Source organism: Podarcis muralis, chromosome 14, assembly GCF_964188315.1.
Source record: "Podarcis muralis chromosome 14, rPodMur119.hap1.1, whole genome shotgun sequence".
NCBI classification, from domain to species: domain Eukaryota; kingdom Metazoa; phylum Chordata; class Lepidosauria; order Squamata; family Lacertidae; genus Podarcis; species Podarcis muralis.
This window is the reverse complement of record NC_135668.1, coordinates 48523954-48551483: the sequence shown is the minus strand read 5'-3', so window position 1 is coordinate 48551483 and position 27530 is coordinate 48523954. Positions and strand designations below refer to the sequence as shown.

General features: G+C 47.4%; 1 protein-coding gene across 3 annotated transcripts in view; it reads right to left on the bottom strand.

Annotated features, from left to right (window-relative positions):
* Window positions 1-10353: 10353 nt before the first annotated feature.
* CACNA1H (calcium voltage-gated channel subunit alpha1 H) overlaps window positions 10354-27530 on the bottom strand; it is a 370065-nt gene continuing 352888 nt past the window's right edge. For 2 of the 3 annotated variants that reach the window (XM_077918649.1, XM_077918650.1), the window contains exons 32-36: window positions 27155-27454; window positions 25600-25755; window positions 15923-16100; window positions 14853-15031; window positions 10354-13172 (exon numbers count right to left, since the gene is read on the bottom strand). In XM_077918649.1, coding sequence (XP_077774775.1) covers window positions 12009-13172; window positions 14853-15031; window positions 15923-16100; window positions 25600-25755; window positions 27155-27454 — 1977 coding nt within the window. In that variant the 3' untranslated portion in view covers window positions 10354-12008. The remainder of the gene's footprint in view (window positions 13173-14852; window positions 15032-15922; window positions 16101-25599; window positions 25756-27154; window positions 27455-27530) is intronic. The other variant, XM_077918651.1, reaches the window with a different exon arrangement.

The window sequence follows — 27530 nt, the reverse complement described above, 5'->3', positions numbered from 1 at the left end:
CCGTACGTTTCCCGGGTTTCAAAGGAAGCAGCTCCTCTCCCTCCCTCCCTGCCGGCCAGGGAGGAGGGAGGCTCCAACCGTGTTGCTTGGCTGCGTTGCTCACCCAATAAGGAGTCTAAGAATGACTGGGGGGGTGGAGCTTGCATGCCTTGTGCCCAGCCGCGTTGCCTGGGGACTCGCCTTTGCTCAGCGCTTCCCAGCGGAGAGGTGACAGTGGTTTTCCTTGGTGCGTTCCCTTTGCTGGGTTGCTGCGCTGTGGGAACCACCGCTTGAGGCTTCGTTTGACTGCTGGCTAGGCTTTCTGCCTTTGGCTCGGAGGGGCTCAGAAGTCGAACACACCTGCACTTGCAAAATCCCTTATTTTGGCTGATGATCCCTTATTTTCGAGGCTGCTGGTCCCTTATTTTCAAATCTGTAAGTTGACAGCTATGGGATGAGAACAGAAATCGCATGGCGGCTGCGGGAGGCCCCATTAGCTAAAGTAGTACCTAAGGTTAAGATCAGTTTCAGGTTAAGAACGGACCTCCAGAACGAATTAAGTTCTTAACCAGAGGTACCACTGTACTGGACTAAATAATGCTGGCAAGCTGCTGATGGGTGTCGTAGTCTAGAACAGCTGAAGGGTGTGGGTTGTCACAGGCTGCTTTATGGAATAACTTCCCTTGCCACTAGATGTCCCCATTTAATTATCGCTAGCTGCTGGAAGGTCCGTACAGTATAGGTAAAGCTATGGTTTTCCCAGTAGTGATGTATGGAAGTGAGAGCTGGACCCTAAAGAAGGCTGATCGCTGAAGAATTGATACTTTTGAATTATGGTGCTGGAGGAGACTCTTGAGAGTCCCATGGACTGCAAGAAGACCAAACCTATATATTCTTAAGGAAATCAGCCCTGAGTGCTCACCGGAAGGACAGATCCTGAAGCTGAGGCTCTAGTACTTTGGCCACCTCATGAGAAGAGAAGACTCCCTGGAAAAGACCCTGATGTTGGGAAAGATGGAGGGCACAAGAAGAAGGGGACGACAGAGGACGAGATGGTTGGACGGTGTTCTCGAAGCTACCAGCATGAGTTTGACCAAACTGTGGGAGGCAGTGGAAGACAGGAGTGCCTGGCGTGCTCTGGTCCATGGGGTCACGAAGATTCGGACACGACTAAACAACTAAACAATAACAAGCTGCAGATCGGGAAGCCGTGGAGAGTTATTGAGATACAACAGATACAACAGATCTGTTTTCATCGGAAAAGCAGCCCAACCCCTTGCAACTGGGGACGGGGCCTCCTCTGCAGCGGTGTCCCAACAACACCATCCTGAGATACCACGAGTGACAATGTAGTAGCACTGGTCTTCACCAGGCTCTGGCAGATATATAAGAGCACAAGAAGTGCCTGTTTGGATCAAGCCAAAGGATCCTGGGAAATGTAGTTTGTTAAGGCTGCTGAGAGTTGCCAGGAGACCCCTCACAGAACTACAGTTCCCAGCACCCTTCACACACTACAGTTCCCAGGATTCTTTGGAGCAGCAGTCCTCAAACTTTTTCCTCTGGGCCACACTTTCAGAATAATCCTTTTCTTGTGCCAGACCATTGTTTTTTTTAATTGATCAGCAATACATTGGAAAACAAATAAGTCTTCTCTTTGTTTCAATGGCGCTTCTGGATCATGACCAAGATTGTCCCCAGTACCGCTCTCATTTTGAAAAGTCATCTATCTATATTCTGCAAATAAAATACTACACTGAAATATTTAAATGTTCCTTCGATTGTCGTTGAATTTTCACACTTGCCATTCTCTCCTGCCACACCCTTTGAAAACCACTGCTTTGGGGGAAGCCATGACTGTTGCTAAAATGGTATAATAGTGCTTTAAAGCACAGTGTGGATGTGACATAGAAATAATTTCAAATCAATTAGCTGACGGCGATTTTAAACAAACAACCAGCTCTTCTGCTTGACACCAGCATTTTTTGGGGGTGGGGGCAGAGAATCAGTGTCTCTCCTTCACCCAGAAAATGAGAGCACCCCTTTCCCCACTTCTACACTAGAACTGAGGACCCTTCACCCCTCCCAGTGTGGTGTAGTGGTTAAGAGCTGTGGACTGGTAATCTGGTGAACCGGGTTCGATTCCCCGCTCCTCCACATGCAACTGCTGGGTGACCTTGGGCCAGTCACACTTCTCTGAAGTCTCTCAGCCTCACTCACTCTGTGTTTGTTGTTGGGGAGGAAGGGAAAGGAGAATGTTAGCCGCTTTGAGACTCCTTAGGGTAGTGATAAAGAGGGATATCCCTGCAGGACTTGACATCTTTCTGCAGGGCCTGCAAGACAGCTGTTCCGCCTGGCCTTCGGTTTGGACTCGGTCTGACCCTTATGTTTCCCTCCCCTTATGGTCTTGATTTATGGGTTACTTTAAAATGAGGCTGCATTTTAACCTGTATTTTAAATTGGTTCCCCCCTTCTCTTTCCCCCCTATTATGTTTTTACTGTGATTTTATTGGTGTTAGCTGCCCTGAGCCCAGCTCTGGCTGGGGAGGGCGGGGTATAAATAAATGAATTATTATTATTATTATTATTATTATTATTATTATTATTATTATTATTATTTCAAATCCAAACTCCTCCTCCTTCTCCCCTTCTTTTTCTTCTTCTTCTTCCCATCAGCCTTGACCATTGTGCATGCTGGCAGTGGCTGACCGGAGACGAGCCAGATTTGGAGGCCACCAAGACAAGGATTGAAGGCGGGCAAGTCTGTCAAAACTTCCCTCTCTTCCCTCTCACAATGCTCAAGCGGGTTTTTCCTCAGGTCCCCTGTGAGCAACATCTAATTAGCTTCATTTCGTACCATTACGCTTGTAATGAAACCCTGGAGTGGGACCAGGTTTTTTTAAATCTTAAAACGGGGAAAGCTCAAAAGAAAGAATCCACAGGGAGCTGGTTCAATCGTGCCCCAGTTCCTGCTCCACGTCTGTGACCTAAAAATGGTACAATTCCTTTTGGCCAATGCTGAGAACTTTCTTCTGTCTCTTTACACTGACCATAGGTGAGCGGCAGAGCATCTGTTCTGGATGCAAAAGGTTCCAGGTTCACTCTCACGTGGCACCGGGTAAGACTGAGCTACTGGGCAGCCAGAAGAGCTGCTGCCAGCCAGTGTAGACAGCACTGGGCTAAATAGACCAGTGGCCTGACTAAACGTATAAGGCAGCTTCACATGTTCCTAAACCCTGCCCCTTGTCAGCAGCATGGATAGCTCACTCAGAGCATGATGCTGATAATGCCAAGGTTCAATCTCCGTTATTAAATAATAATAATAATAATAATAATAATAATAATAATAATAATAATAATGTATTATTTATACCCCGCCCATCTGGCCGGGCCTCCCCAGCCAATCTGGGTAGCTCCCAACAGAATATTAAAAACACGATAAAACATTAAAAACTTCCCTTAACAGAGCTGCCTTCAGATGTCTTCTAAAAGTCAGATAGTTGTTTATTTCTTTGACATCTGGTGGGAGGGCGTTCCACAGGGTGGGTGCCACTACCGAGAAGGCCCTCTGCCTGGTTCCCTGTAACTTGGCTTCTCGCAGCGAGGGAACCGCCAGAAAGGTCTTGGAGCTGCACCTCAGTGTCCGGGCAGAATGATGGGGGTGGGACAAGATGATCGCCCAGGTCCCTTCTAACTCTACAATTCTAGTTGTGAATGTATAGTTTGTGGAGGTTTCTGGTTATTTGTACCCTTAAGTATCTGTATTTGGTGCAGCAAAGTTTTTTTAATCTGTGTGATGTTGCTGAATTCTTTTTGGACTTGAGGGGTGTGTGTGTGTGTTGAAAAAACATACGCTCGGATTTTGCAAAAATCACCTGTAGGCCCGACCCCACTGCGGATGTGTCGAGTTCTTTGGTTAGGGTGATCGCTGTGCTTCTGGGGTCTGGTGTCACAACCATTGTCTGCAAAGAGGCCTAGTTTATAAGCTTTGCCACTCCCTTGATGTTGGGGGCCCAATTCTATGTGTCTAAGGTGTTGTTGGACTACAACTCCCATCATCCCTCATGACTGGTTGCACTGGCTGCGAATGATGGGAGCTGGAGTCTGAAACATCTGGAGGAGGTCCTTAGGTCCTTTGCTCTGTCCCTAGTTTATGTGCAATGCTGCCTTGCATACAGGAATAAATCAAAGCCTTCTCTGGGGAGAAAGCGAGCACAATTCATCCTAATTCTTTCTGTTAAATAAAGAGAGAGAGACCTGTTTGTCTGAACTCTGGCTCCTCTTTGGAACAGTTGGATCTGAAGATCGGACACACTGTCTGTCCTCGCTGTTAATTAATGACTCATCCTGACATCAAAAGCAAGGAGCTTTTGACAGGTGGATGGTGCCGTTTCAGGGACATCCAATTCATCTTTTAGGAGGAGGACGCAGGTGGACAAAAAAACAACGGTTCTGGAATTTGATAAAAGAACAGTCCTTGTAAGAACATGAGAAGAACCCTGCACCTGGATCAGGCCCATGATCTATCTAGTCCAGCTCCTGTCCTCACAGTGGCCAAAGAGAAGCCAGGGAAGTCTGTAAGCAGGACCACGGCCTTTTGGAGTCACTTTGCACAGGCTAAATTTCTGATTGTGTTGACTAAAAATCACCCCCCCCCATTTCTTTTGGTTAAGTGGAAAACACGAGCCTCCCACACAAACATGGGCAACGCTGTAATTCAATTAAAAGCAGCCTTTAATCTCTAAACGTGCCTAATATTTGCACAAAGGTTTTAGGATGAATAATTAAATAAAGCTTCATCCATTATACCTGGCCCGGCAAAGCTTTTAAGGCAGGGATGTGTCTTAATGACTCAGAGATGTCTGCTTTCTCTCTCTCTCGGAGGCCTTCATCAGGGCTCTTTAAAAAAGAGGGGGGAGAATATCCTGTGGAGCATTTCGTGAAAACGTCGTTCCTCTGAGATGGTTTTGCAGCAGGTGAAAGAGACAAGCTGAAGCTCATTCGTGTGACTTTGAGCCCGTCAATCTTCTTTAGCCTAACCTACCTGTCAGGGATGTTGTGAGGGTTAAAATGGGGGAGGGAGGAAAAGAATTGGGGCCGCTTTGAGCTCCTTGGTGGAAAGGTGGGATAAAAAGCTAAAGGTAAAGGGACCCCTGACAGTTAAGTCCAGTTGTGAATGACTCTGGGGTTGCGGTGTTCATCTCGCTTTACAGGCCAAGGGAGCCGGCGTTTATCCATGGACAGTTTTTCCGGGTCATGTGGCCAGCATGACTAAGCCGCTTCTGGCGAACCAGAGCAGTGCACGGAAATGCCGTTTACCTTCCCGCTGGAGCGGTACCTATTTATCTACTTGCACATTGGTGTGCTATCAAACTGCTAGGTTGGTAGGAGCAGAGACCGAGCAACGGGAGCTCACCCCATGGAGGGGATTCGAACCGCCGACCTTCCAATCGTCAAGCGCTAGGCTCAGTGGTTTAGACAACAGTGCCACCCACGTTCCTTCGGAAAGGTGGGATATCTTATAATAAATAGTACTGGACTAGATGGTCCTCAGGGTCCCTTCTATGGTTCTATGAATAAATATCAGGAACAGGTTCGTAATAGTGTTCGCCCCCTGCTCTTCCAGCCTGTAACACACAGGCACATTTGAACAGGAGAAGATTTCTGCTGGAGCAGGCCCCCAACTCATTTTGCTCCAGCATCATCTTCCCACAGTGTCCAGCCAGATGCCTATGTAAATCCCACAATCCTATACAGTGGTACCTCGGGTTACAGACACTTCAGGTTACAGACGTTTCAGGTTACAGACTTCGCTAACCCAGAAATATTACCTCAGGTTAAGAACTTTGCTTCAGGATGAGAACAAAAATTGCATGCCGGAGGCGCAGCGGCAGCAGGAGGCCCCATTAGCTAAAGTGGTGCTTCAGGTTTAGAACAGTTTCAGGTTAAGAACAGAGCTCCAGAACGAATTAAGTTCTTAACCCGAGGTACCACTGCAATCATAGAGTTGGAAGGGTCATCTAGTCTTGGATCTAGGCGTCTTGGTTGACCACAAACTTGACATGAGCCAACAGTGTGACGTGGCAGCTAAAAAAGCCAATGCAATTCTGGGCTGCATCAATAGGAGTATAGCATCTAGATCAAGGGAAGTAATAGTGCCACTGTATTCTGCTCTGGTCAGACCTCACCTGGAGTACTGTGTCCAGTTCTGGGCACCACAGTTCAAGAAGGACACTGACAAACTGGAACATGTCCAGAGGAGGGCAACCAAAATGGTCAAAGGCCTGGAAACGATGCCTTATGAGGAACGGCTAAGGGAGCTGGGCATGTTTAGCCTGGAGAAGAGGAGGTTAAGGGGTGATATGATAGCCATGTTCAAATATATAAAAGGATGTCATATAGAGGAGGGAGAAAGGTTGTTTTCTGCTGCTCCAGAGAAGCGGACACGGAGCAATGGATCCAAACTACAAGAAAGAAGATTCCACCTAAACATTAGGAAGAACTTCCTGACAGTAAGAGCTGTTCGACAGTGGAATTTGCTGCCAAGGAGTGTGGTGGAGTCTCCTTCTTTGGAGGTCTTTAAGCAGAGGCTTGACAACCATATGTCAGGAGTGCTCTGATGGTGTTTCCTGCTTGGCAGGGGGTTGGACTCGATGGCCCTTGTGGTCCATTCCAACTCTATGATTCTAGTCCAACCCGTCTGTAATGCGGAAATATTTTGCCCTGTGTGGGGCTTGAACCCACAACCCTGAGATTAGGAGTCTCACACACTTCCAACATATAACTATGCCATGCAGTTCTCCCCTGGGGATTGATGGATAAACCACTCTTGGAACCGTAGCTCTGTGAAGAGAACAGGGGTCTCCAAACACCTCTCGCTGCCCTTAATAAACTGCAGTTCCCATGAGGGAAGCCATGGCTGTTTACAGTTATGTAGTAGGGCTTGAAGGTGTGGATGTGGCCTGTTTGGGGTGGTGGTGCCTATGTGGCCCCCAGAGCATTGTCCAAAGGCAAATGTGGCCCTCAGGCCTCTCCTTTACAGTTCATTCCATGCAGCAAAACTTTTGATCTCTCTGTCCTTCTTGGTTTTAGCTCCTGGAAGGTGTCACAGTCACCTGGTCAAATGAGACAAGGATTAGCTTCTTAACCCCCACCCAACGCACATGTCTGCAACCTTCAACATTGCCTCAGTGCCTTTCAGGAAACAGATGTAGATAAGGAATGGAACTTATGGGCCTATCATTGATTTTAAGATAAGTGAAAACCCGCTCTTTAAAGCTCCATCGGCACAAACGCCAATCTGCAGAAAACCAGAACTGATGTTTGCTCCGATTCAGATTGAAAGAGTGGGTTTTCATGGGGAAAGTTCAGGGCAAACAAACAAGCGCAAACGCTCAGACATGGAGCGTCCAAGTGCCGACCTCAGCCAGCAAAAGGTAAGTGAGGATAGGCCCTACAAAGGTCGTTCCCCACATTTATTTCAAAGAGACAGCTCAATCCACCGACGATTGGAACAGTCACATCGCAAGGACGCAGCGTCCGTCTTCTGGGACGATGTACTTATGACACTTGAGACTGTAACTCCTGAGGTGGCAGCAAAATGTCCCAGTAAATATTCCCTCAGAAATCTGTAGAATGGAAGATACTGTTTGGTCTTCCAAGTTCCTGCTTGCACTGATTTGAATGCTTCTACATTCAGGCCATTATAACATGCCCACAAAGAAGCTATTTTGTGATACACCCTTCCTCCCCACCCTTCCCATGGCAGACGTTTTTTGACGGTTGTCCACGACACCCTATCAAAATTGCAGGTGTTAGAATTGGCTGAAAAGCATTGCTGACAGCAGCTGCGTTGACTTGATGTAGGAGACAAGAAGGTGAGAACTGCCTTTACTGGATCAAGCCAAAATCCACGAGGCCCCTCTTTCTGTTTGCAACAGTGGCCAGCCAGGGCCTCTGAAGAGCTTCCAAGTAGGGTAGGCAGGTTGTGACGTGCCTCTTGCTTCACCTCAGCATGATCTGGCACTCAGGTAGACTGCACCTGTACACAGAGGCTCTGTACATTCAAGGTTGCATTGCTGGATATAGTCGTAGATCGGTTGGCCAAGACTCTGGGTTAAATCCACTATCTGTTCACTATTGATGTTAGAAATGTTGCGGGGGGGGGGGGACTAAATGTTGTTGGATTACAGTTCCCATTGTCTTTGACCACTGACCATGCTGGCTGGGACTGATGGGATTTGGAATCCAACAGCGTCTGGAGGGGCCTCTCAGATGAACCAAGCATCCCTGAAAAGGCCCCTTGCAAGCGTCCTTATTGCCCTTTTCCGCTGCATAATCCAGCAGATTCAAAATGTCAGCATGTTCTTGGGCAGACGTTCTTGCAACCCCTGAATATATTACTGATAACCATCTTGCTTCTCAAAGCCATTTTGAGCTACAAAGGATGCAAAGTGTTTGATTACAACACAGTCATAAGGAATGTCATCTGAGGTCCAAACTAGACATGGCATGATTGATTTGTGAGTAGAATCTCCTGTTGTTTTTTTTTAAATAAAAAAACTTATTATTTAATGTGTCAGCTACCAGGCACGTGGGTGGTGCTTTGGTCTAAACCACTGAGCCTCTTGGGCTTGCCAATCAGAAGGTCGGTGGTTCGAATCCCTGCAACAGGGTGAGCTCCCGTTGCTCTGTCCCAGCTCCTGTCAACCCAGCAGTTTGAAAGCATACCAGTGCAAGTAGATAAATAGGTACTGCTCCAGCAGGAAGATAAACGGCGTTTCCGTGTGCTGCTCTGGTTTCAGTGTTCCGTTGCTCCAGAAGCAGCTTAGTCATGCTGGCCACATGACCCGGAAAAACAAATGCCGGCTCCCTCGGCCTGTAAAGCGAGATGAGCGCCGCAACCCCAGAGTCGTTTGCAACTGGACTTAACTGGACCTTTTTAACGTGTCAACTGGGCACCATTTTCCTTATCAATCACACACACCCCTCCAAATTGGTAGTACCCCACACATCAACATGTATCCCATAGGTTTTTGGAAGCTTGGGAAGGCCAAATTTTAAACCATTGTCACACCAGAGAACCGTGCTTCTGCCCGTTCACACTGGCTTGGCTTCGCGTTACATACGATCTGGGCCCATATCGGCCCTTTCTTTAATCCTTCACAAATATCACCGGAAAGCTGAATCAGTGCCACAAACAGAGACCTGGATGAATCATGTCTGGGAGAGGACGCTCTTGGGTCACCTTACACAGAGATAGAGGGCCGTCAGCGGCATGTCAGAAAAGGGATAGGTTTGGGGAGATTTTGGTTTTCCTTCTTCTCTTTCATAAACAAGGCACTACATCTTTTATACGCTCCGGTCTCTCAAGCTCCTATGTGGAGGGGCTACATGGGGGCTCATTGAAATTAGGGTGAGAAACGAGGCGTGGGTCCTTTGGGTCTCCAAATGCATGACAGCAGAGCGCCCATCATATTACAGGCATCACATTATGTCTGTACAGTGCTTTGCTTCGCGCTAGCTTGTAACCAAAATGATTTTGTGTGGTCATGTCTGCGGTGTGTTATGTTCCACGAAAACGATCACCATTACTTTAGAAACAACAAATATTTTAAAACCACAGATTGAGAAGGAGGGGTACCGCTGCTGATGGCACAGGTGCTAGCCAGTTCGTACTGCTTACATTGGGCTCCTTCCCATTCATAGGAAAATGGGTGTTGCCAACATGGTGCCCACCAGTGCCTCCTATGCATAGCTGTCAATGTTTCCCCTTTTTAAAGGGAAATTCCCTTATTCCGAATAGGATTCCTCACAAGAAAAGGGAAAAGTTGACAGCTATGCTCCTACGGTGCCCATAAAAGAGGTACCCCTTCTCAGTTCCTGTTTGTGCTGGCTCAGCCTCTCCTACATTGAGCAAGTTTTATGGGATGTCTGGATTTCTCTCCTCTCTTCTGAAAAGAGAAGCACAAAGAGCATGGCGGCGGCTGATGTAGGTGTCCTTCCGCCCATTGATGAAGGCCTGCCTCTTTTTCTCCTCCTTTAAACGTGTCAACCATTTTGCGGAATGCCACACTGCACGGCAGCCATTTTGTTTAACTTTGCACTTCCACACCCGCCATTTTGTGACTGGCAACCGTGGCACTTTTTCAGAACTCCAGATGTGCCCCCAAAAGGTTGGCGACCCCTAGAAAATATTCCCCAGAAATTTGCAAAACATTTTTCTTGTCAGAGTTCACAACAGAAAAAAAAAAGCCCTTGGTGAGGGTTCCATGAAATTGCCCCCATGTTTTTCCTTTCTTCACCCGAGATTGATCCTGGATGTCATTCATTTATTCCTGAGTCCAGTGAAGGGAGAAAAAAAAAAAGCCCCAATCCTTAAATAATTTACTATTTATTTGTTTTTTGTTTTTTCCCGTCAACTTCGGAAATCACTTTCATTACGTTCAGCCCTCGTTGTGCACTTTTAAAGTTCAGATTATTGCAACATTTAACCTGAATTCCATAAGAAAACAGACGGGGGGGGGGGAGGAGAAAGAAAATTAAAAAAACAAACAAAAACCCAAGAAAACTCATCACTTGAAATAGATGTAAAATAATAAAAAAAGGACAGATTCTGTACCCACAAGAAGAATGAATAACTTATTGTTATTGCACTGGCTACAATTCAGTAGTTATTTTGGTTTTCATCATTTCCTGTAGCAAGGACACCAAATTTTAAAAAAATAATAATGAAAAAGCAAAAAGTGGAACTGTTAAAGAGACATACCAAAATGTTTGCTAGGAGCTCAAGCCCAAAAAATGGCTGGTTGGGGAAAGCGGAGAAGAGAAAAAGGGAGAGGTATATTTGGGGCAAAAATGAGAGAACCCTAAGCACTGTAATGAAGCTTCCACTGAGAATCTAACAATACACCACTCAGTTGAGAATCTGATGTTAATGCAAAAGAAAAGAAAAGATTATCTGCTATAGGGTGAGAGGATAAACAGGCCCCCAATCCAGCTAAAGTTTATGGCAACAGAAGCAGCAGTTCTCAACGCACTTACTAGGAAACAACTCCAACCGAAACTCACAAAGGCTGCGGATTCTATACACACTTACCTGGGAGTAAGTCCCACTGAACTCGGTGGGGCTTACTTATGAGTAGGCATGCATAGGATTGCACTGCAAATGGTACTAATGCAGACAAAAATCAGTCACGCTTAAAACGATGGGGAGCAAGTTAGTCGGTTTCAGCGGGAGTTAACTGGGGCTGACTTTAGTCGGATCAGGGCCACGGTGTCTAACTTTGGAGTAAACATTCATAGGGTTGGATCTGCGAGTTCCACTGGAAGCTACAAGAGGCTTCAATGGGACTTAAATGCGACTAACTGTAGCTGGATCAGGTCCAGTGTTCTCTATAAAAATATGTGCATTAGGAAGAGAAGAGTTTTCACGTGAATGCTTACGTTGTGTTGTGTTGTGTTTTGTGTGTGTATGTGTTTTTCTTTTTTTATTTCTCAAATACATTATTTTCTATTTATAATAACTGCTGATATACAGACAATATACAACTTGCATCTCCTGGGCACTTTCACTTCCCGTGACAACTTCCCGTGCAATAATAAAAGGTGCCGTTTCAAAAAAAGTCAAAAAAGGTTTGTTTCTTTAAATCCTATTTTTTTCCCCCTTTAAAAAAGATAAAACAAAGGCTCGAAACCCAAATCAATGTGATCGAGGCCACGCCGGGAGGTGGGGGTGGTTGGGGAGGGGGAGGGGGGAGGAAAAGAAAAATTGGAAAAGCCACTCCGTGTGCCACTAGGAAAGGAAAAAGAAAGAAATCTCCTTTCCTTACCCTGAACCTTGTTGCTGCTTCTCTTTGATTTTTTTTTAAACAACTACAACAAAAACCTTCACAGCGCTTAAAGAGAAATGACAAGTGTTTTGGGATAAGCGTCGGCCACGGATTCGCAGCTTTTCAATCTTTTTTTCCACTTCGAAGCCACTTGGGTGGCAAAGCCCTTTTAAGTTCACTCTCGACCTCCCCCCTCGGAAGCTATACTGGTTCGTCCACCTCTTCCTCTGTTGCTGTGATCGCAGGGACCAGTCCGTGCTTCCGGAGGAGGGGGCTCCTAGTCCCACCAAGAACCTCTTGGCTTTGCTCGGGGTTGCTGAGCTGCGCTTGCGAGTGGCCCATCTTTTGCAGTTCCAGAGCCACGCTGTCGTCGTCGGGCCGGGAGTCCGCAGAGGCAGGCGTGGCTTGGCCATGATCCAAGAGGCAGTCTGGGAGGGCCACTGCACTGGAGCCAGCCTCGGACTGCTCAAAGGAGAAGTTTGGGATGGTTAAATGTTCTCCACGGCAGGCGGGTGGGCCCCGGCGCTCTGCCTTGGAGCCCGGCTCTCCGGGCTGGTTGTCCGCAAGGTCTAAGGAGTCCCTGTAGGCGGTGGATTCGCACGACGGGGTCCTCCTCCTCAGCAGGCTGTTCTCGGATGCTTTGGTACGTGTGGACGTGTTGCTTTCTTCCTCCACAGGAGGATCTATAGAAATGCAAGGCGGGCTCATTTTCTTTTTCCGCCGGACGCCGTGAATGTACTCGGACTCTGGCTGGATGTGGAGAGGGAGCTTCCTCTTCTCCTCCGACGACTCTGCGAAGCTGCGGTCCCCGTCGTCGACGAACGGGCAGATCTCGATGGAGTGCCGTCTTTGGTCGTCCGCCCAAGTTGGCTTGGCCAAGAACCCTCGCGTGTCAACGCTGTAAAACTTCTTCAAGTCTTTCTCTTTGCCGTTGCCGCCTAAACTGGTTGTGCTGCAGTTCTTGAGGGGGGCGGGGGATGGGGCGGGAGAGGCGAAAGGGGAGTCGGCGGGGTCGCTGCCGTCCGGCTGCCCCCGCCAGTCCCTTGCGGAACTGTTGATGTGGCTGACCTCTTCATCGGCCAGGTCTGAAGATTCGAAGAGCGAGCTGTCTGGGTTGCTGTTGCAGCTGGACGGCCTGCGCGGGATACTGTGCTGGCTGAAAGTGTGTTTGCGGGTGCAGACGCTCGAGGGCCTGTGGGGTGACGCATGGGGAAGGGGAGGTGTCCCAGGTAGAGACGTGGGGGCAGGGCGAAGCAGAGGCGGGCCCAGGATGCTCTGGGACAGCATCTTTGGTGGGAGGTTCTCGCAGGGTTCAGCTTTAGAATCCGCATTTGGACCATCTAATGAGTCCCTCTGAATGGCCTCCTGCAATACATAAAGAGAAGGCGAACAGAAATTGGCATTTCAGTATAAGGAACGCAATCAGATATATATACACAGAAATTCTCCCCTTCTCTCATAATACTAGAACTCAGCAGGGACATCCGATGGAGCTGAATGTTGGATGATTCAGGATGGACGAAATAAAGTACAACTACAGAATTTGGTCCCACAAGATGGAATGATGGCCACCAAGTTGGGCACCTGTGAAAGAAGCTTAGGCACGTTCATTGGAGATTGGACTATTAGTTAGCTTATTAGCCATGATGGCTATTCTCTCCCTCTATTGCTAGAGGGAATTTATATTCCTTCTCCATCTAACTATTCCTAGAAATCACAACTGGGAATTTGCTGCTGCACTCAGGTCCTGCTTCCCATAGGGATCTGGTTGGTTGTAGTGAGGTCAGGATACTTGACCAGATAGGTCATTGACCTGACCCAGCAGTGCTTATTTTTAGTTATTATGTCAGGGCTACGGCTGGGTGAGATCTGGTTTTCAACATTGTGATATATCACCAGCTAAACATCGTGATGTACTGATATATCGCAATGTCTGAAATTAGGATGGAGCGGTGGCGCTGTGGCTTAAACCATTGAGCCTAGGACTTGCTGATCAGAAGGTCGGCAGTTTGAATCCCCACAACGGGATGAGCTCCCATTGCTCGGTCCCTGCTCCTGTCAACCTAGCATTTCGAAAGCACGTCAAAGTGAAAGTAGATAAATAGGTACTGCTCCGGCAGGAAGGTAAACGGTGTTTCCGTGCGCTGCTCTGGTTCGCCAGAAGCAGCTTAGTTATGCTGGCTTCATGACCCGGAAGATGTATGCCGGCTCCCTTGGCCAATAAAGTGAGATGAGCGCCGCAACCCCAGAGTCGGCCACGACTGGACCTAATGGTCAGGGGTCCCTTTACCTTTTTATGTAGAGGCATCGGTTGGATTCACAGTTTTCCCCACATCATGATTTTTGCATAGCACACACACACACCATGATTCACAATATATCGCCAGGTCAAAATTTATGAAACCGATATCACAGCATGGGTTTCAAACTGGTTTGGGGCGACATATTGATATATCACCCTGCCCTAGTCAGGACCAGTTTCAGGTGTGGGGAAGCCTTCACCAACATAGTCTTGATGGGCCTTTGGAGAGAGTAGGCCTCACTCAAGGGTCTAAGGGGATTGGTGTGGTGTTGGCAAGGTCTACGGGCAGTTTGTGGGGTGGGGGAGTTGGTGAGTGGAGTGAATGGGGACAGATATTTTGGTAACAGTTATGGTTTCTGGGGAGAAAGCAAAGATGTGGAGCTTGTTTCTTGAGGAGATGTCCTGTCCTCCAAGCCAGTTGTGCCTGCCTTAATTGGGTCACCTCCTATAGGTGATGAGAAAAGTAGTTATAACACAGAATGGAGAATGAAAGATGACTCGAGAAGCCTGGAGAATGGGAAAAAGCAGGTGTAGGGAACTTTGGGTGCTTCCAGATGTTGATGAACTATAGCTCCCACCAGCCCCTGCAAGAATGGCCAACAGTTCAGGAACATCTGGAGGCTCAAAGGCTCTGCACACCTGGGATAACGGAATACAGGAGACAGCCCCTTTTGCCCCTTTCCTTTTCCTGAGGTACTGTTTGCCAAGTTATAGGGGAACCGTTAAATGCTGAGGTTTCCAACCTGTCTACAGAGCAGCCTGTTGAGACTGGGAGATCGTGGAGCAGCTCGTGGTGGTAGAAGCTTCCATGGACCTCCCCCTTCCTGGCGAGGGGGCGGGGTGGTTGGACGAAAGGCATCCCGTGGGACCCTCAGCGAAGAGCAAGTCCCCACAGGCTGGGAATGAACAGAGGTGATGGACCCTAGAAGATAAAGAAAAGGCGTCGTTTCAGTCAAGAGGCTTTGAGTGATGGAACTATTTGCAAAAACTCAAAGCCAGTCAGCTGGGGAACTCACAAGAAGAGATGTTTCCAACAGCTATCACAACAAGCACTGTTTACCATTTGTTCTAGGACCTGGAAGTGAGGGGAGGTTGGTGACATGTTAAATGAGTGCATTGGTGGCTCCTGATTGCAGGGCTGGCTAACCTTCCGCTAACCTCCAGGTGTTGATGGACCCCCAACTCCCATCAGCCTCACCCAGCCAGTGGCCAGGGATGATGGGAGTTTGAGTTCAACAACATCTGGAAGACCACAGGTTACTCACCTCTTATTGCCTTTTTGGCAGGCATGGCCAAACTTGGCCCTCCAGCTGTTTTGGGACTACAACTCCCATCATCCCTAGCTAACAGGTCCAGTGGTCAGGGATGATGGGAACTGTAGTCCCAAAACAGCTGGAGGGTCAAGTTTGGCCATGCCTGCCTTATGGATTCAAATTGATGGCTTGCACCCTAAGAGACCACCTCTGTTCCACCTAAACATTGAAGGTCTATTTATACCACCTGTGTATCTGATCTCTTGCTTCTTGAATAAAGGACAGGATAGAAATGTAGGCCAAAACATCTGAAAACAGAGAAAGTAGGCGTCCCATTCCTTTCACTTTTTTATCCTTTATGTCTGCCCGGTACCCATTGTGGGTAAATCTCCAGAGAACACAAAAGTATAGAATTATAGAAATGTAGTCCAATCCCCTTCAATTAAGTAATAGAACAGCTTCCCCATAATCCACTCTGGTGGTTTTGTAAGTGTGTTGCATTTTATGAACATAACATAGGTCTTTTTCGAAAAGCCCAAGGGCCCCCACAGATGCCATACCTCTTGGTGACTTGTACGAATAGGCCTCTAACTCCACCTCATGGAGCGGGAAGGGGCTTTTGGCTGGCACCACAGGGCGGAACATGTAGCTGTCGTTGGGTAAGGAGTGCATCCTGGCCACCGAGATCTTGCGGACGGTCAGGAGGTTCTGGGGTTCGCCAATGCCAGCAGCCGCTTCCTGGAGATCAGCAAGAGAGGAAAGCACTGAGAGGTAGGAGAAAGACTGAGAAAGCCTAGATCTCAAACCTGGACACCTGATCCTCTGACTATGAATGAATTTGCACACTGAGCTGGGCTGAGTTTGATACTCTACATAGGTAGCATCCTACACGACCCAATGGTGCCAGTTTTGGGTGGGAGTTTCACATTGGGTGTGTGGTGGTGCAATCACACTGCTTGCAGTGTGATTATCTCAGCACACACCCAGCGTGAGATCCACCCAGAGCTGCTACAGCTGGGACCTACATAGGTATGTGCCTAGGACCCACGTACCTACGGGACCTCCTCTCCTGCTATGCCCCACAGAGGACCTTATGACAAAATGACAAAACGTATGACACAAATGACAAAACTTTGGAGGTCCCAAGTCGCAAGGTGGTTAGATTGGTCGCAGCAAGGGCTAGGGCCTTTTCAGTACTGGCCCCGACTTGGTCGAACACTCTTGTCACAAGAGACCAGGGCCCTGCGGGACTTTACATCTTTCCGCAGGGCCTGCAAGACAGAGCTGTTCTGCCCGGCCTTTGGTTTGGACTCAGCCTGACCCTATGTTTTCCTTCCCCTTATGGTTTTGATCTATGGGCTACTTTTAAAATGAGGCTGCATTTTAAATTACATTTTAACCTGTATTTTAAATTGGTTTTTTCCCCTATTATGATTTTACTGTAATTTTACTGGTGTTAGCTGCCCTGAGCCCGGCTCTGGCCGGGGAGGGCGGGATATAAATAAAATTGTTGTTGTTGTTGTTGTTGTTGTTGTTGTTGTTGTTGTTGTTGTTGTTGTTAATTTTCCCACTCTGACGTCTCCAAACTATACTTGTATACCAAATTATTTGCCTCCCGACCCACCCTCTCTTTCATTGCCACCTGATTTCAGACTCTTCTTCCTCCAGATGTTGCTGAACTACAAGTCCCATCACCCCTGACACATTGGCCATGCTTCCTGGGGCTTATGAGCATGGATGCCCAGAAACATCTGGAGGGGCAAAGCTTCTCCACACCTGGCGCAAAGCTTCCTATGGCCTTGCTCCCACCCCATTGCCATTCCCCATTTACGCGAGCTTCTCTCCTCCAACTCTACCACCACCAACCCACCCGAGAGTCTCTTGTTCTCTTAAATCAGTGGTTCTCAAGGGGTGTAGCATGACACAATGGTGCGGCGGGAGATGATGGCAAGTGTGGTAGGAAGATTCAAGGACAAAGAAGCATTTAAATATTTCACCGTAGTGTAGTGTAGTGTAGTATCAAGAGCAGAAAACAGAAAGACTTCGTGTTGATGAGAGTTAGTTTGTCTCAAATAAGACCTAATATAAATGAGATTACCTTTCAAAAGCAAACTCTTGTTGAGTTTGTATACATATGTAATGTACATATGCAAGAGGCTTGTTTATATTTTGGGTATGATTCATGTTCTTATGTGGCAGCATTGTTTTCTGTTTCCAGGGAGTCCTACAGTTGTATTATAAAGTAGTTGTGCTCTATGTTGTAAGTCAAACACAGCTAGCAGTTGTTTCTTTTTGTTTTCCAATGTATTCCTTATCAATGAAAAAATTTGGTGTGGCAGGAGCGGATTTTCAAAGGGAAAGTGTGGCCCAGAGAAAAAAGTCCGAGAACCGCGGTCTCAAATGATCTGCTCATCTTCCCTTGATGACCCTTAGACCTGGAACTCCCTTCGGGATCCTCTGCCAGATTTTCAAAACGACCCCAGCATTTATTCCTTGCTGCCCCTCATCCTGAAATACTCTCCCAGATCCTCAGATCCCTCCCAGGTCTCTTAAATGAGGCCAGACATTTAACCCCAAACCCCACAGAGCCTCCTGATCCCTCAAATGACTTTGCTCTTTGCTCCCCCCCCCCTTCCCATGACCTCCCAAAATCACTGCAAGGAGTGATTTATCCTTGCTTTCTTCTAAATCCTTCCTCTAATTCCACTTTTCCTGTGAACTTTTTGCTTAACCCCTCATCGTTCCGCCTCATCTGCAACAGTTCCTTCCTCTGAGGAATTCTAAAGCCACAAAGCAATTTCAATAGGTTCCACGCATCCCGAAATCAATATTTCCCCCCACCCTGGAGTGTTCAAAATGCTTAATGCACATTATCTGAGAAAATACCGTTCTCATTCGCTTCACAAATCTCCGAGGAGAGACCCTGCCATATGGCGTCTCCCTCCATAAGCTGAATTGTCTGCCATGCTATTCCCACAGAGCAAATTTGCCCCGTGAAGAAAACCCGACACCTTCGCCCCCACATCTAGAAATCCCGACAGAACAGATTTCCCCACAGTGCCAGAGGACGCCACGAAACAGAGCGTTTCCACAGAACAGACATCCACAGCAGCACCATGTGTTTGGTTTTAGATGGTTGCGCTTCTTTACGAGAATCATGCCTCTGGCGTAGCCACAGCGGAATAAATAAGGCGGGAGCTAGATGCGGCGATGCAAGATGGCACACTTGTAGAGAGAATGGACAGTTGTGACTGTGGAGGTGGGAAACAGGAGGAGAGACTTGCTGGCAGCCATTTTGAGAGGCATACTACTGCTCTTTTCTGCCCATAGAGAAAAATGGTAATTGTGGCAGCAGGCATGGGAAACAGAAGGAGAAACTTGCTGGCAGCCATTTTGAAAGGTCTACTATTGCTCCTTTCTGCCTCTTCAAAAGGGCTCCCCAAACATTTCAAGCGGTTGATGGAGGCCCACCCCGTCCTCAGTTTTCATTACATTCCTCTCAGGAAGGCAATAGAAGCTGTGGAACTCTATTCCACATGAGACTGGGCAGGCCCATCTGTCGCTATTTTTAAACAGGGCCTTGAATCCCCACTTCTTATGGCCCGCTAATGCAAAATGATGTTGCGGATTGACTTTGTACGTTGTAGCCTTGTTGGGTTTTGATTGTTTTTGCATTGGCTCTTGGTAGCTACGGATTGTTGTGAGGCAGATATTTTAATGGCTCTGTGTCACGTTGGGGGAATTGCATTTTAAATATGCTTGTAAGCCGCTGTGTGAAGGCGGCTCTTGAGAAACAAGATTATGAATTTATGAAATGAGAATTGGAAAAGCACATTTATCATCTTCAGTTCTTTCTCTGCAAATTTGTTCTGTCTCTCAAATTCACAGCTGGCGTGACTCGTTCCCGCTTAACAATCCCATGGTCACATCCAAACCATACATGCAAAGCCCATAGTTTACCTAAGAGAATCTTGGGAACTGCAGTTTACCCCTCACTGAGCTATAAGTCCCAGCACCCTCAACAAACTAAAATTCCCAGGATTCTTGGAGGGAGAAGCATGTAATTTAAATTTATGTTGGGGATGTGATCCATGTGACAAATGCATGAAAAGAGAAGGGAGAGGGAGAAGTCTGGCTCTGCCTTTAGGTGAGGTATTAATGGAGTCCCATTTGAGGGCAGCAAATACTCAAATGATGTAGTTTATTTTGCTACCAGAGAGGAAACTATTCGCAGTTTCCCTTTGGGCAGCAAGAGGCCACCATCCAATGAAACGGATAGGCAATTGGTTCAGGGTAGAGAAAAGGTTAAAGATATCCATACAGTTCATAATTTAGTGACAAACATAGAAAACTCTATTATACAGTATATTATATTATACAGTACGTTTCCGAGCACAATTCAAAGTGTTGGTGCTGACCTTCAAAGCCCTAAACGGCCTTGGTCCAGTATACCTGAAGGAGCATCTCCACCCCCATCGTTCTACCCGGACACTGAGGTCCAGCGCCGAGGGCCTTCTGGCGGTTCCCTCACTGCGAGAAGCCAAGTTACAGGGAACCAGGCAGAGGGTCTTCTCGGTAGTGGCGCCTTCCCTGTGGAACACCCTCCCACCAGATGTCAAAGAGAACAACAACTACCAGGCTTTTAGAAGATATCTGAAGGCAGCCCTGTTTCGGGAAGCTTTTAATGTTTGATGTATTATAGTATTTTAATATTCTTTTGGAAGCCGCCCAGAGTGGCTGGGGAAGCCCAGCCAGATGGGTGGGGTATAAATAATAAATTATTATTATTATAAATTATTATTATTATCAGATCATGTATCCAGCTACCCCAATAATGTCTATTTCAGGGACAGTCAAACTGGTGCCATCTATATATTAACAGCAACCCCCATCAGCTCTAGCCAGGCTGGCCAATGGTCAGGAATTATGGGAGTTGTAGTCCAAAACATCTGAAACACACCATATTGGCTATCCCTGGTCCCCCCCCCCCTTGACTGATAGCTCCCTAGGGTCTGAGGCAGAGAAGGGTTTTCCCCACTACAAGCAACTTTTTAAAAAAGGAGATGTTGAGAACATAACTGGGGGATTTCTGCATGCAAAAAACGTGACCTGCTGCTGAGCTGTGGAACTCATTGCCACAAGATTAATGAAGACCGTTTTTTAAAAGATTAAATATAGTATTGCAGCGCTAAAATCATACCCCAGCCATACGTTTAAAGCACATGTTTTCCCTCCAAGAATCTTGGGAACTGTAATTCATTAAGGATCCTGGGAACTGTAGCTCTGTGAGGGACAAGCTATAGTTCCCAGGATTCTTTGGGGGCAGCCACGTGCTTTAAATGTAAGGTGGGCTTCTGACCTGCTTTATCTTTTCTTAGCTTCACTTTGATTATTACCCTGACACAGGGTAATTTTTTAAAAAATAATAATTATTTTTTTTAATTAAAAGAAGCTTTAAAATAAACTCTCCCCTCTTTTGCACGCTAAAAGCAGGTTCTTATTTCCGATTTTCAAATCTCTCTTGGCTTAACAAAATAATTCCATCCCTGCTTCCTCTTCAAAGTTAATAAGCTGTTTGCCCAGGGATTCAGCCTGGTTGCCTGTCCATAGCATTCTAGTGGTCTCAGGACACAGATGACAATTTTGCTTGTCACTCAGCCAATATCCTGTCCATTCTCTCTCTCTCTCTCTCTCTCTCTCTCTCTCTCTCTCTCTCTCTCTCTCTCTGCTAATCAAGTCTTGCATTCCAGATGGTCAAGGCTCAGGGAGACCAGAGAGAGGCTAGCCTCAAAGCAAGCATTCTTTGCTCTTCCTCAAAAAATTGTGTGTGTGTATGTGTGTTATAGTCTGGCATTAAAATGAGAGAAATAGAAGGTTTTCTTTTGGTCCTGCCAACTGCATGTCTTGATGAGAGAAAGTCGCGAGAGCAGACAGCTCAAGAGAGATGAATGGATCTGTCAGTTCCATTTTCTCATTTTTCCAATCTTGAATTTTGTCCATCTAACTGCTGCACACATTTGCAATGCTTTTTTTTTTAACTGCATGAAAATGCGTAGGCACCACACAAATTTCTCCAGACATACACATTTCTGTATGTAGCTGTGCCTAAGAAATCATTTTCCCCCCAAGCAATGTTCCTCTGTAAAATGCATTTGTGTAAGATATTTCCACTAATATAGGCTATTTTATTTTGGTACACGTTCTTTGGTTGGAGAACTGCACTACAAATTTCAGAGAAGTGCGAATTTCGAAGCGGAGTTGTGGGTCCTGTCATGCATTGCTTTGGGAAGGGCGAACTTGGTCGGTTCATGCCCTACCCAATGGCCAGTGCCAGTGGGGGGGCAAGGCTGGTTATTGGCCATTCATGGATGATGGAGGGGCTGCCTGGTCCCAGATCTAGTTCAATCCAACACTCAACTTCTTGGCTGCTCTCCAGGTTCTTAAGAGATTGCTTGAGAGGGTGGATTGACAACTGAAGAAGTAAATTGGTAGCAAGCTCTTATCGAGGCCTGGGCAATGGCAACCAACATTTCCAAGAGGTTGAAGAATCTTGAACCAGGTGCCAGGTTTGAGGGAACCCTGGGACAGTTCTCTCTGGACCCATCACTGCATCCCAAGTGATCTTTCCCACCCCCCGTGAGCATGCAAGGAAGCAGGGGCGGTGATAAAGACTAGATGCTTGACGTGGATATGCTGGCGTAAATTGATGTTTGATCTGATCCACCTAGGGTCTTCAAGGTGTTTCAGAGACCAGAGGAGGGGACTGCAGAATTAATCCATCGAGTTGTTTTCTCTGGAGAACAGACAAGCCCTCTGTTTGGCACTGAGGACCCTTACATAGGTGTCTTGCCTGAGGGTTTGCAAAAACCTTGAGTCGCTCCTGTGTGTGTGTGTGTGTGTGAGAGAGAGAGAGAGAGAGAGAGAGAGAGAGAGAGAAATAGAGAGATGGAATGTTGTGCATAAGAGGTTCCACACTTTCTGCTGCTGCGTGACTACCTATGACAAGGAACTGGGGTTCTAGATCAGGGGTCAGCAAACTTTTTCATCAGGGGGCCGGTCCACTGTCCCTCAGACCTTGTGGGGGGCCGGACTATATTTTGAAATTTTTTTTGAATGAATTCCTATGCCTCACAAATAACCCAGAGATGCACTTTAAAGAAAAGGACACATTCTACTCATGAAAAAACACACTGATTCCTGGACCACCCGCTGGCTGGATTGAGAAGGCGATTGGGCCGGATCTGGCTTCTGGTACTTAGTTTGCCTTGTTCTAGATCATATAGAAGAGGTGACGAACCTTTTAAATGAAACTTGAAGCAAGCGGCAAACCTACATAAAGGGAATGGCTGAAATATTTAGGCTGTACGGGTGGTTCATAAAATTTCTTTGTCCTACTAGAACCACTAATAGGAGCCCAATAGCATTGATGGGCAACAGGTACAGGGCAGACAAAATGAAGTACCTCTTCGGACAGTGCATAATTAAATTATGGAAGTCATTACCGCAAGATTAGTCATGGCTATTGGCTTGGATGGCTTTTTTTGGGAGAAAGAAAGATTTAAAAGTCACAGGGGAGAGAGGATGGCTTTTTTTGGGAGAAAGAAAGATTTAAAAGTCACAGGGGAGAGATCTGTCACAGGCAGATTAGCCATGGTTGCCAAATGTAATGCTTGTCTCCTTCGGATTGTTAGATCCCGGGGTGACCCATCGCCTGCGCGCCCTCCTTGCAAAGCAGGGATCTGGAGGAAGGCGAGTTGGGGCAAGTGGCTAGCTTGCTACCCTGCCCCTCTCTTGCTGAATCACTGTGAATTTTTTGTTGTTAATCAAATCACATACTGGAAATTAAAATTGGGCTGCAGTTCTAAACATGCTTGGTCAAAACATTTAACTCCCATAATAACCCCAGTAAGACTTACTTCATAGAAAATATTATTAGGATGGGAAGCTTTAATGCAAAAATATGCTATTGTTTCTCTTTCACCAGTCCTGAGAGATCTGCACTGGCTCCCAGTACGTTTCTGAGCACAATTCAAAGTGTTGGTGCTGACCTTTAAAGCCCTAAACGGCCTTGGTCCAGTATATCTGAAGGAGTGTCTCCACCCCCATCATTCTGCCCGGACACTGAGGTCCAGCGCTGAGGGCCTTCTGGCAGTTCCCTCACTATGAGAAGCTGAGTTACAGGGAACCAGGCAGAGGGCCTTCTCGGTGGTGGCACCCACCCTGTGGAATGCTCTTCCACCAGATGTCAAAGAGAACAACAACTACCAGACTTTTAGAAGACATCCGAAGGCAGCCCTATTTAGGGAAGCGTTTAATGTTTGATGCATTACTGTATTTTAATATTTTGTTGGAAGCCGCCCAATGGGCGGGGTGTGAAGGTCCCCAGAAATGCAAATATATTTGTGATGCTAGTACCCTGTAGTTTCCAGAGATGTTCGGCTACCTTTGGAAGCAAATTGTGCACGAGACGTAGCTGGGTCTGTTTCTGTAAGGCAGGGGCCACCAACCTGGTGTCTGTGGGGGCAATGACACTATGAGGACCCGTGAATCCTTTGAGCCCCCTCTTGCACCCATCCCTTGGCCATGAGGTGGTTTGGGTGGTTACCTTTCCCTCCTCTGAAATATACATAGAGCTGAAGGAGGAAGTGGGGAAGAACATCACTCTTCCCTACTTCCTCTTTCAGATCAATGCACTTTTCAAGGCTCACACTGAGTCTACCAGATCCGACCCTGACCCAGATTCCTTGGGAAAGTGAAGTCTGTGCGTGCAAGAGCACTTTTTTGGGGTGACTCGCTGTGAAGGGGGTTGAACCAGGTAGAAGAGATAACTGGAAGGGGAGGTCTCATGACATACCCTCCAACATTTCTCTGATGAAAATAGGGACGTCCTATTTAATAATAATAATAATAATAATAATAATAATAATAATAATAATACCCCACCCATCTGACTGGGTTGCCCCATCCACTCTGGATGGCTTCCTACATATAATAATAATAATAAAACATTTTAAAAAATTCCCTATACAGTGGTACCTCGTGTTGCGCAACCTCCATGTTATGGAATCTTGGGGTTATGGCCGCGGCAAACCAGGAAGTGTATACTTTGGGTTTTGCCGCTCACGCATGCGCAGAAGCACTCTGCATGCTGTGCGTATGTGCAGAAGCGCTTTGCGCTCCGTGCGTGTCCACAAAAGTGCTCTATTGCACCATGCGTGCATGAAGAAGTGGAGCCTCTAGTTATGGATTTTTCAAGGTGCACACGGTACCCCGAAACGAATTAAATCTGTAACCAGAGGTTACAGGGCTGCCTTCAGATGTCTTCTAAAGGTTGTACAGTTACTTATCTCCTTGGCTCAGGGGTTGCCATACCCTCCATTATTTCTCTGCTGAAAATAGGGACGTCCTAAGGAAAAGTGAGGGGACGCGGGTGGCGCTGTGGGTTAAACCACAGAGCTTAGGACTTGCCAATCAGAAGGTTGGCGGTTTGAATCCCCGTGACGGGGTGAGCTCCCGTTGCTCGGTCCCTGCTCCTGCCCACCTAGCAGTTCAAAAGCACGTCAAAGTGCAAGTAGATAAATAGGTACCGCTCCAGTGGGAAGGTAAACGGCGTTTCCGTGTGCTGCTCTGGTTCGCCAGAAGCTGCTAAGTCATGCTGGCCACATGACCCGGAAGCTGTATGCCGCCTCCCTCAGCCAATAAAGTGAGATGAGTGCCACAACCCCAGAGTCGGCCATGACTGGACCTAACGGTCAGGGGTCCCTTTACCTTTACCTTCAAGGAAAAGTGGGGTATTCCAGTATCAAATCAGAAACCCTAGAAAATAGGGACACTTGGAGGGTCTGCCATGGCATGCCCTAAAAAACACAAATATGCCCAGAGGCCTAAAAAGGTTGGTGACCCCTGATGTAAGATAATTCTAATGTTTTCCATAGATCTTGTTTTGCCCGTGCTTAACACACAGAAATAAAATGACTTGCCCTTCCCATACATGCCCCCTTAACCGGAGCCAATTCCGTTTCCCATCTGTGTTGTACGTGAAACTGTCACGGACGGCAGGAAGTTGGGGGGGAACGATCAAGGAAAGACATGAGGCCGGCAGCGCAAACTGTTTCTAGCTGCGAAGCCACAGAGAGAGGACAATGGCGCCATCACACCACCGCTGAGCTGCACAGCACTGAAGCACGATGGGAATAAAGGAATGCAGAAGCCACAGCGAGTTCCATACAATAGTCACCTTCGCCTCTCCGCCTGGGGCATTGTGGGAGGGTGTCAGGAGATGGCGGTAAGGAGAAGTGTGGAAGGACGCGGGCTCCATCAAGAGATCCTCCCCTCCCTCCAGCAGGTCTAAGTCTGGGATGGCTAGAGAGACACTCTCACAGCTCAGAGCCTCCTTCGGGGACAAAATTAAGGAGACAAAAAGGCATCAGCAGGGGGGGAAAAGGCAGTTCCAAGCATCTGCCCCCAGAAGTTGGGGGGTGGACACTTCAATGCTCTTGGGGAGGGGGAAACATGACTTAGTTCTCCAGGCAGCGGCCCAGAGAGTGGAAGTAAATTTTGTGGGACAGACTCCCTTCGCCGTTGGTCAGGCTTCGGGGGCCAGTGGTGCCTAGTGGACAGAGCACTGGACTAAGACTGGAGAGCCCTGGGTTCAAATCCTTACTCACTGGGGGATGCCGAGCTGGTCAATCTCTCTCAGCCTAACCTACCTCACAGGGTTTTTGTGAGGACAACAGGCAAAGGGAACTGCATGCCCCTGAACTTCTGAAATCTAACAGGGCTATCGAAAGAGCCAGTAAGAGCAGCAGAGTTGGGGCAGGCAGATCATGTCTGCAATATGGGGCATGGTAGGGAGCTCTCCCACATATGAGAGTCCATGTAATGCAGCAGTTAGAGTATCATAATAGGACCAGGGAGAACTGGGCACAAATCCCCAGAGGGTAACCTTGGACCGGTCACTGTCTCACAACCTAGACTACCTTGCAGGGAAGTTGGGAGACTAAACTAGATGGACAGAGGGAGCAAGGTACACAACTTCTGGGGGAGGAATGGAACTGAAAAATGGTAATGAATAAATAAAATGAATTTCAGTGGTGCTCGCCCAGGAAAGATTCCCAGCTGATTGGTTATGAGTGTCACCAACGAATCGCATTTCCCATCTTGGGTTGGTTCTGCTGGGACTCCTCAAACAAAACCCTAAAAAATTATGCAGCGGTCAAAACTGATCCCTGGGAGAGAGGCGTCACACTGAAGTGTGACAAACACTTTTCACTTACAGCTTTTGAAAATAGCAGCCGAAACAATTGGCCATGTCACTGGTGTTGTATGTCAGGATGGGACTGCTTGCCTCACCTCCATCCATCCATTGGAGGTGGTGGAATGTCTTAAAGTCACTAACTTCATTTTGCTGGAGCTACTCAAGTGAAGATTAGTTGAATACAACACAGTGTTCTTACAAACGACACTGCGGGCAAATGTTATTGATATAAATCTGGCATGACAACCAGGAATGGTGGTCAGGGTCACAGGTGGAAATGATCCAGTTGATTTGTGCTCCAAACTTACCCCAGGCCCAGCCTCCAACTCCCCACACCCTCTAGAACAGCGGTTCTCAACCTGTGGGTCCGCAGATGTTGTTGGACTCCAACTCCCGTCATCCCTGAGCTCTGGCCTTGCTAGCTAGGGGTGATGGGAGTTGTAGTTCAACAACATCTGGGGACCCACAGGTTGAGAAAGGCTGCTCTAGAAGGAGCTTGTAGAAATCTTGCCCATTGTTCCATTTTTCGCTTTACCAGTGCAGGATGCTTCAGCAGGAGGGGCGACCCTGGCTTAGAAGTGCCCTGGCTGCCATCGGGGACTCTGACTGGAGTGTTGACCCCCCTGGACATCTCCAGCTCGATCTCGGCATCCATCTCAGCATCCTCCTTGGCCTCCTTGTTGCTTTCCTCCAAGTGCTTCATCAGGACAGCCACCACCACGTTGACCAGGACGAACTGGGCGATGAGGACGAAGGTGACGAAGTAAACCGGGGAGATGATGGGCAGGTAGCTGAGGCAGTGCTTGTCGTCCCTGTGGCATTCCCGGAGCGTGTCCTGGGGAAAGGCAAAGACATAAGGAAATCCTGTAAGGGCAGTTTTGCTGCATCAAACCAAGGCGGGCCCCTCATAT